Genomic DNA, 10371 nt, shown 5'->3' on the forward strand with positions numbered 1-10371 from the left:
TCGAATGAAAGGAAAAGTGGCTTTTTTTTTTTTTTCAATTTTGTTCCCGGTTTAACAAGATCACAGCGGAAAAGGGAATGGCTAAGTGGGGGTGACGTTTCACAGTTCTCGCCCCCTCTCCTGGAAAGAAATTCCTTAAAAAAAAGAAAAATTTTACGGGATGGCACAGAGTTTGCATCCAGACAACTTTTGAGCTACAAAGAGGCTTCTCTCATTTCACCGAGCCGCCCCGTGCGCCGTTGTCACCAAAGCAGTCAGGGTCTGTGTCTGCTGTTGCCCGACTCACCGAACCTCTCACAGGCGCAAGCCAGCCCCCCAGCCACGCCGGACTCGAGGCTGTCCCCCGCGAGCCTTCGCGGCCGTTAGGGTGGCCCAGAGCGTGGAAGTCCCACGGTCCGGGGCAGCCCGAGCCGGAATGTCATTCGGGCCTCTGCACACCTGGCAAGAGTCCTTATCGGCTGGAATGAGGAGAGTGAGGAGGGCATTCCGGGTCCCTTACGCGTGTCTGATGTTTTCTCTCTTGGAGTATTTTTAGGAATACTGTTTAATGATGTTCAGTAATATTTCCTCAAAGGAGGCTTTGCTAGGCAGGGGTCTGCTGGTCCCCGGGAAGGAACACCTCCCCCGCCATTTAAAGCGCGTGAACTGGAGTCTCTGTGGGCCTTCGTCGCCTCAGAAATGGGGGGAAATGGCTTATCTTTAAAAACGCAGACAGCTGAGAAAGTAGGATATAATACACAGAGAGAGAGACAGACACAGAGACAGACACACAGACAGAGGCAGAGAGAGGAAGAGGGAAGGATAGACAGAGAAAATTTTTGATTTTATTCTAAGATGAAACTAAAAGGGGAAGAAAATAATACTTCTTCCATTTTCGCTTCCTTCCAGGAATAATATCATACCTCACCTAGGAAGAAAGTCAGTGATATGACTGAGCTTTTTCAGCCTAATTTACTTCCAGATATAGTTACTCAGTTCGTATTTACAGAGAGAGTTCAAAGAAAACTGCCCTTGCTGAGCATCGGTGCTGAAATTCTCTCCGGCACATCTTCAGCTTCTCTGAATAGTTTGGTCGCTTCCCCTGAACCCCCGCGTCCCCAGCACCTCCCACCAAGGACGCGCGTGTCTTAGAGGGAGGTGTGTGGGGAGGGCACGTGGTCGCCCACCTCCAGACGTGGGCATCTGTTCTCTGCCGCTTGGTCCAAATCGAGCGTCTATCCGAATGTGGCCTTCAGGTCGGGGCAGGACGGGAGAAGGGGAGCGGGTTTATGTTGCCACCCCCAACAAGACCCTGTCACGTTCTGTCCTTGCGGCTCACGCTTTCCTCCGTCATGATGAGCGTGTGTAGAATGCTGTAGAAATAATGTATAGTTGCATGTGAACAGTGCAGATATGGGGCGTATTGTAGTCAATGGGTGCTCAGTGATACCACCCGGTGTTCACTCAGCAAACCCCGACAGGGTGACACAGAGGGAAGCCAGGCAGACACGGTGCCCTTCCCCCTCGGGACACAACACAGCCCAGCCACCTCGAGGCTTTCAAGGCTTGCCAAAGGCAGATCGATAGACAGGTGACGTTTCAGCATCCTGCTCAGGTCCGTGAAGTGTGACTTATCTAGAGGAGTTTGATCATAAAGGAAAAATCTCTCCAAATAGAGTTTCTTCTCCGATTTGGGGATAGATTTGCTCACAGAAATCTTCCAGGAGAAAACTCAGCTTATGTTAAATTATTTCATCAGTTTATTGAATCAAAATGCTCCAAGCTCTTATTTATCTTGATCCATACCAGATGGTCATGTAACCGATACCATTTCTAAATTCTGTGTTCTCTTAGCGTAGACAGAGGAAAACACAGGAAAATGGGCTGGTGTCCGATACCTATTTCAAAGTGTTTATTTCAAAAAGTAAGCACCAGAGGATTTGATACAATCGATCGTATATGAGACAGATGACATCCAATATCTAATTGTTAGGCGTCTCCTAATTCTGGGATTCTTTTAAAATCATGATAATCCAAAGTATTACAAGGCCGAAATCTCTCTCGATTCATCCAGGATTCTGTTACATCCAGCATAATTTGAGTGCTCAGAGTATTTTGATAATATTCCAAAGCTTTAAGCCTTAAGATTTTTTTGAAACTATATTTCTCAATTATACTGCTAAAAAAAACAAGGATTTATTAAAAGAATAATAGCATAAGCATTTCTTCATGACTGTTTCACTTACTCTCTCAAATTATTTTTGCTCAATTTTAAAGTTGAAGCTATTTCATTATATTCTAATTCTTTGACTAGAGTACACAGTAAATTTAATTAAATTAAATGAGAATTATTAAATAACCGTGACAACCTTTCCCAGCTATTCTGAATGATCATGAATTAAGTGTACAATTTCCAAGCGCTTTTTAAATTAAACCTCTAAATCAATTCTAAATCACACTTTTCTGTTAGATATAAAATGATTTTTAAAGATATTTCTTCTTGTGGTGCTAAAATTAATTGCCCAAAGAACTGTAGAAAGTAGTAAGCCTTGTGAAATTTCAAAGTTCATAATAATCTTAGCATTAAATCATCATTTGGCTTCTAGCGCGGGAATTAACTTAAGCAATTTGGGGTATTACCCAAAAATTATCATTCCTTTCCAGCACTGGTAATAACTAACGATTGCTAGACACAGTATAATTAGCAGGACAAATCAGAAATCAATGCCCGATCAAACGCAAGTCATACGCCAAATAAATCACTATAATTTATCCATTGGACTAGTCAAACATGATTGTCGGTGAGCCCAAAACGCTCAAACACAATCATTATAATCTTTAAAGAGTATCAGGGAACAGTTTGGGGGAAAAAATAGAAAAAATGTTAATGTACGTGTCAGAGCATTTCTGACAATCATATAATTGAGCAACGGGATTACATTTTTTTTTCAGCATTAAATTCATTAAATTTGTGCGCAAACACTTTAAATAAAGTTACGTGACCCACATTAAACGATTTTACCAAAGTTACATTTTTTTCCTTCATCGAATGTGTCTTTACAACATAGAAGGTCTCCTTTGGACAGATGCCTAAAACACGTTTTTGATTAACATGGTTCTGAATTAGTTCACGTCAGAACGTTAAACGAAAGCCCCACAAACCAGGGACGACAGGTGGAAAGTCACGTGCGGCAAACAGTGCGTCCCTGGCTATTGTGTCCTGTGTTACGCTCATCGTCAGCACGCGGCTGTCTCCCCGTCCCAGCCGAGATCGCCTGTGCTAAACGCGTGCTCAGTCTGCCTCCCTCCCGGCCTCCTCCCCGGCTGGGCAGAAAAGACTATCAGGGAAATCACTGGTTTTAAATAAAGCAGCCTGGGCTGGGTTGAGGCGAGAGTCTCTCTCTCTCTCTCTCTCTCTGGCCCAAGGATTTGACGAACGGGATGAGGACGGTTCTCGCCCAGCTGCCTGCCTCGTTGCTTTGCAATGAAAGTCAAGTGAGAATTTTCACGTGAAGCGCTGCGTAAGTGTCCACATGCTATTCGGACAAAGGGTGACTCTGATCGTTGTGGCCCACGCCACGGTCTCTGCTCAGATTCTAAGAATCACCCAAACCCGGTCGCTACTTCGGCCAGTTTCAGGGCTCCTCGGCTACATAATTCCGAGGCCTTGGACGCTGAGACCTTCGCGCCGTTTCTCTTTGCTGTAAGCTTGTCACAGTCGCTCTAGGTTCTTTTTAATAACCGAATCCTGCTTCCTTCCCGGGAACGAATCGTTCCCCAAAATCAACGAGTCCGTGAAGCAGGAACGTCTCCTCCTTCAGGTTCCCGCTCCCACGGTCTCATCCCGCCCCGCCCACCCCTGGACTTGACCCTGTCGTCCTCCCTCTCACCGCCGCAGACGCTCTGGCCGGGGGCCACGCCACACAGGCGGGACCGTCCCTCCCTCCCGCGTTCTGCCCGCCCTGGCCCCTCGCTCTGGGTTTGGGCCCGGTGAGCAGATTCTTTCCTAACCACGACCGGCCACAAACGGAGAGGGTTAACTCGTGGGGCGGCCCCCTCCGTCCCGGGGATGAGCAAGCCGAAGCTCTGCGGCCGGCGGCCAGCTCGCCACGGGAGGCGCGGCAGCTTGGCCTGGGGTCGGACAGTCACTCCGCGGTCCCAGGTCACCTGCTTATCCGAGCCGCCCTCCGAGACGCTGTTGTCCCGTGCTCGCGGTGCCAAACACGTGCGTCTCGTCTCTTTCACACAGACACATTTCTTCCTTGAGCTGATTTGATGAGCGTCTGTCACGTCCTCGTCAGGTCTCAAAGCCGCAGAAAGCTTTGGCCTGTCCTCGGCCATCGCACACTCGCCGCCTTGATCGCTTAAGTCTGGGTTTCGAGTTAAGATCTCAGAAGACAGCCCCATGGTCTCATGTTCAGGCTTCCGGCAGGTTTCTATGCTTTGGTTTGCTCCTGCTGCCTGTCCCCCGCTCCCCGCCACACCCCCATGGCCGTCCACCCGGGCATGGAGGCTGGTGAGCCGGCTGGCACTGCACAGCGGAGCAGGCGCCTGCGCTCGTGGTCACCCCGGTGGGTCACCAGCCATCTTGGTTTCCATTCCCTGAGGGTTTCATCGACGTGAGCCTTTTAGCCCAAAAGCGTCGTGTGACACTGGCCCCCCGTGACACGGGCCCCGCGAGCTGGTTGATGGAAGGCGGATTTGACGTGTCGTTCGCAGCAGCACTGGGATCTGTCGGCGTGGTTTAGAAATCTGAATTCAGTCGTGTCTCACTGGTGATGAAGGGTCTGTGAGAGCCAAACGTATTCGCCTCGTTTATAAAAAGTGCCTGGCTGGACAGCGACGGGTAAACCAGATCAGCGGCATAAACATAAACAAACAGAAATGATCATTTAAATTGGAGTCGGGGGGCCTTTCGGGGAAGTGCTGCCCGCGTGGACGGGGACCCCGACAGAAAGAGCCGGCTGCATCGGCCCCCGGCTTCTCTCCCCTGCGAAGGCTTTGCCTCTCCTTCGTTCCTCGTGGCTCGTGTGGCAGCCACCCTCAGACCTCATGCCCCTCGTTGCAATTCTTGGATTTTCCTGAATCAGCCATTTTGCTGGGGAAATATCTGGCCGTCTGTGTGTTTAAGGTCGACGGGGGCGAGGACATGTACAGATCATTCCCGCTCGCGGACTCGGCTTTTCTGTAAAATGTTACACGACTCACGATTATCCACATATTTTCTCTCACTTTTTTGGCCTTTGTCTATCTCCCTAAAAACATAGATTATCGACATTTCTCTAATGACTTATTAGTTACAAATCTCACTTGGAAAAAAGACGGCAGAAGCATTTCTGATATTCAGGAAGTCGCAAGACTTTTAAAGAGTGCGTTTTTTTTAGCAGAGCTGTAAATAAGGTGTGTTTATTCTACGTATTGCCATACCTACTTTACTTCAATCGATTAATTCACAAGGTTTAAAATGAAATGTACTTTCCCTGTAGATTAATACGCTCCTTTCCATCTTCGTCAAATGGAACGAAATTGCTTGGTTCCGTACAGCCCCGGCTCATCCGAGTGGCTCTTTTCTGTCGTTTCTCAGAAATGGGAGAGATTGAGAGTCAAACAGCATTCATCATCAGGAGAATTTGTTTTAAAAGCATCCACGCTCTCACGGAGCCGGTAGATAAATTACCCTCTATTGAACAGAAGGAAAGCACAATTAGTTTCACATTATACCAAACCAATCAGTCCTTGAGTGACTGTCACTCTTGAGAAAAAGCCAGGAGGCACGTCAGGGTTGTCCCCTTTCGCCCGTGCTGGAGAAGCAAACGGCGAGCCTGCCCTCACACGAGAAGTTCTGTGCAAAGCGTGGCGAATATGTTCGCCAGTTTCTAGATAAAGAGAGTTATATTCATGACGCGTGTCTGTACATTTGGTAGCACCTACTTCACAATGCAGTTAATGAAGCTTTTCTTCTGTGCTCGTGACAGGCAAATAGTTTGAAGCTTCGTGGCAAGGAAATGAGACTCTGATAGATTATTTTCAAACCTACCTTTTTCCTCCCTGGATAATTACTTTATATAATCATTCGCAATCAAGGAGCAGGGAAGGCCTGAAGGAGAAACCAGGCTGCGAGGGATGGAATGTGCGCAAAAACTCGGCAGGCTGTTTCTTCCTTCTGAACAAAACGGGTAGCTGCTAACCATCCTTTCGTTACCTCTTGAGATTATCAGGATGGTGTAAGAATATACAAAATGAATGTCACCTGCCACGACCTAACCGTGAAGAAACACGATTCGTGAACTTGACATACTCGGCTGCCGCAGCGTGTTAAGCGTCTTGCATCCGTAATAAGAAGGCAATCAGGGGAGGCCTTGCGGGAAAGAACGCAGTCACTGTCACCTAAAGAGCCTGTTCCTCCCCAGGACCCCGTGTCATCAGTCAACACCCCAGAGTCACGGCGCCGGACGTTGACATGTCGGCATCGTTCTGTAGGTTAAATGTAATCTTTGTGAAGGTGTCGTTTTCACACTGACGATGGACCACTGGGGTCTGTGCGATGGTCCTTTATGCCACTCGAAAAGTAGCACAGCCATTTCACACCGGAAATTCAAAACCTGGTGCTTTAAAGACAGAGCGACTCTTTCCGTGGACGTGACCACAGCCCAGAACTGCACAAAGAATGCATCTGGATAACATCTTCGTTTTTAAAAATCCACATCTGTGGGGTCGGTCAGTATCTAGCAGAGCATAGAGGTGAGGCAGCAGAGAGATGGGACAGGGAATATTGGAACAGCAAAATGTGCTTGCCCCGCCCGCCCCGAACGCTGCTTTGTTTAGGTGTCTAAGTTTTTTTAACGCTTGCGCCTGGAGAAAAGACTCTTAAGGGTGTATATTTTGTTTTATTTTTAGTTGTTTGAGTTATGAATGTTTTAAAATCAAAATTGTTAGACATTTACTATTAGGATTCTACTTATAAGTATAGCAAGTTTTACAAAGCACTTCTGAGAGTACTTTGAAAAATGATCGTCCCAGATTAATGGAATGTATTCGATCATCGTAAATGGCATTTGTGAATTTCACATTGTGTTTTTAAGTACTTCATTTGTCTGGTTTAACAAAGTCTTTCTGAGAGTGAAATATTTTTAAAATCTGATAAGTTAAATGCACTGCGTCAACGTGACGACCTAAAATTTTCTTACCCTTTCCAGAAACGTAAGATTCGGACGTAAGATTTTAAACCATAAAACTGAAATCCTGTGTCTCAGTTTTTTAATTGCGCCTTCGAAACTGAAATCACAAAACTGTCACACTGAGGGGCTAAATTCTCTTACATAGCAGAAGTATTTAGAGCAGCGAATGTTCGAATGTTCGCAGATCTTTTTCTTAATGCGAAGGTATCAGTATTCTGGTTTCCAGTCCAGTAAACATCTTGTATTCAATTCTAAATCTTCCTGGAATTTAAAGATAAGCACTCACAGTGCTTATCTTTAGCATCCCAGCTAAGGAGAATGAATGACAGGTATGTGTGATCTTGAGCATGGAAGGTGGACGTCCCGAAGGAGGAGGGAGTGTCACCCAGGCTCCCCGAGGTCCTGGCAGCCGAGGCCTGGGCCGTGCGTGGGCTGGGGGAGCTGCAGACATCCAGACAACTCTCAGCCCCCAGCTGCCCCACCCGGTTTTGCACGGTCTCTCTGTCATGGGCTTCGAACTAATGGAAGGAAGCAAGTTACCGAATTCTCTGGCTTCTCCCTGGAGCGGGGGCTGTGCGGGCAGCCTGCCTCCCACCCCCCACAGCCACACAGGGCGGGCCTAGGGCCTGGGGCACTTCCTTCCCAGAAATACAGAGCGAGCTTGGCCTATACCTGCCTCATCACCTCCCTCGGGTGGAGGTGTCCTGCCTCATCCCAGCTAAAGAGTGTCCCTTTGTTCTGCTTAAGCGTATTTATCAGTGGCCCCCAGACCTGCCTGTGGCTTTCAGTATCCCAGGCTTGCCGGGGAGGGAGGGGTGCAGCAGGAGAGGGGTCTGCACCGGCTGACTGCCCTGCACAGGCCGCGGGAGGCTCGCTGGCCGGAGGGACTCGCCACACGGGGGCTGTAAGCGTCGTCCATCCAGTGCTTGCCTGTTGTGTTGTGTTCCTTGACAACTCGGATGCCAAAATACAACCCTCGGAGTCCTCCTCCGGGGACCACAGCCTGGGTGTCGTGCTTTGCGCCCCCAAGATCCATAACTGGCGCCCCGTATTCTTCTCAACAGCCTCTCCCCTCCAAACCGATGCCTTGATTTGCGTGTCTTCAACTCTTAAGATATATACGTACGTAGATTTCCCACGTGACCCCAAAAGCCATCTGAGGTTGATGGGACGATAGGTATAATGATCCTTCTTGTCCTAAATAGAAAGACCTTGAACTTGACAGGATTCTAAGATAAATCAATGCCTGCCCCGCTCCTGACACCTTCCATCTTCAGCTTCTCAGTTCAGTTCTTCAGCCAGTGGGATCAGCCCTGCCTGGTACGTTTGGCTCGTGGTTGCACCCGGAGTCTTGCACGGCCCTTCCCGCTTCTGGCTTTCTTCTTTGGCCACCAAGATTGTGTAGCTCGGAGCAGAGGCCAGGATTGGCCTTTCCTCCCGTCCCCGGTGCATGAGGCTCAGGATGCGCAGTCCAAGCCTCTCACGGGAGGAGCGGCCGAGGGCCACTCGTTAGGCGCAGCAAAGACGCGTGAGCAGCCCGCACCCCTTTCCCTGGCCTCAGACTGCAAGCGCTTCCTCTGACCAGGACACAAGCTCAGGCTAAGGAATTGCCGGTCTCTGGCGGGTAAATAGCTGCACTTAACAGAAACCATAGCGCGCTAGAAATGCGAGTAATTTTAGTGCAGCCCGAAACAAAGGACCGTGGAAGCCAAAGTCCTCAAAAGCGCTTGCCCCAGAGGTCGGGCTCTTCTGTTTCCGCCCCCTGATCAGGCCTTAGGGTCCGCCGCACGTGTGCATGCTGCCGCCGGCGAGACCCGACTCTCTGCGCTGTAAACCACATGTCTGCTTTTCTCAGTTCCTACAGATAAAGTGATCTGAAGTAATGAGCGACGCCGGAAAAGCAGAAAAGAGACACTGAGAACCGCCAGACATGTGAAAGGAGGCTTCTTCCTGGACAGCGACGTCTTTGGTTCGATTTATATAAAAATCCAAATAAACAAAACGGACGACATTGTTCAATTTTAGACATTCCATTTCTTCTATGTTCTAAGCTGTACAACCGTCATATTTTTATGATTTAGATTGTTAATGTGTTTTTCCCTTTCTTGACCACGTTGGTTTTCTTGTCGTTTTTGGTTTTTGTTTTTGTTTTTGTTTTTGTCTTAAAGTTCTTAAAATGTGAAGGATATTTATGAATGGCAAGGGAGGCACTGTATACAAATGTATATTTGTAAAAGCTATTTTTATGATTAGCATGTTTTACTGTTGATCACATATAAAGTCAGGTGGTATTGCAATTCTATGTGTAAAGCTGATTTCCAAAAATGTCATGTAAGAAAAGATACAGCATATGCTAGCTTTTGTAATTTATTTTTAATTTATAGTTTAAAGTACTTCAGATCGTAAGGATAAAATATTTGAAAAGGTTCTATTTCTGCCCTCTATAAGCACCATTTTTATTCATGAAGAATGCGATTCTTTCAGAGGAGATTAAATGGATGAAGGACGTTGGTTTGATCTGTGATGGAATTCGGCGTTTTCCGCTCTACGGAGATGCGGGGCCCCCGTTATTAACAGGTGTTAGCGCCAATGCAGGCGAGAACTCGATGGGCAAGGAAAAGGTTGTCTTGTCTTTGGATCCAGAAGCTTAAAATAGCACGTCATGACTTCATTTCATCTCTTGTGACGAGGGACTCTCGTTCCCCGAGCATTGCGAGTGTTTTCCAGAAGCTCTTCGCCGTCGTCTTGTGCTGTGGACGTGGAAGCCACCATCCTCACCAACTGTAGGAGAATTCAGTATATCATTTCTTAATAATAAATTCCGTTTCTTTTAAAACGAAATCGGTGTGCATCTTTCCTTTGGGGCACCCTCAGTTTTGATATTCGGTTTGGATTTTTAAGTCACCGCCTCGTCACAGAATCGGTGCGGTAACAAAAGTAGCATCGCTTTACGAAAAGGCGTGTTACGTGTCCTGTGCGCACCCATTGTTCGCGGAGTGGCCAGGGGGTGGGAAGCCTGGCGGCCCCCGACGCTGACGGAAGTCACGCTCTGGCGTACATTTCTCCAAGCATGGTTTTTTTTTTAAATCCAAAGGTAGCATTTTAAGAAACCATTTCGGGATAGAGAGCAAAACCACTTCCACGTAGGTATTTGTGTCCCACCGGAACCCTGCCACCGAATTGGCAAGCCCCTCGTTAAAGAGCAGAAAGAAAA

The 10371-nt window shown here is 47.7% G+C and overlaps 1 protein-coding gene across 1 annotated transcript in view; it reads left to right on the plus strand.

The window, feature by feature from the left end:
* RALYL (RALY RNA binding protein like) overlaps positions 1-9213 on the plus strand; it is a 197543-nt gene extending 188330 nt beyond the window's left edge. The window contains exon 7 of the mRNA XM_039841950.1: positions 9013-9213. Coding sequence (XP_039697884.1) covers positions 9013-9035 — 23 coding nt within the window. The 3' untranslated portion in view covers positions 9036-9213. The remainder of the gene's footprint in view (positions 1-9012) is intronic.
* Positions 9214-10371: the final 1158 nt, after the last annotated feature.

The sequence above is a fragment of the Pteropus medius genome, unplaced genomic scaffold (genome assembly GCF_902729225.1).
Source record: "Pteropus medius unplaced genomic scaffold, Ma_sr-lr_union100, whole genome shotgun sequence".
Classification (NCBI taxonomy): domain Eukaryota; kingdom Metazoa; phylum Chordata; class Mammalia; order Chiroptera; family Pteropodidae; genus Pteropus; species Pteropus medius.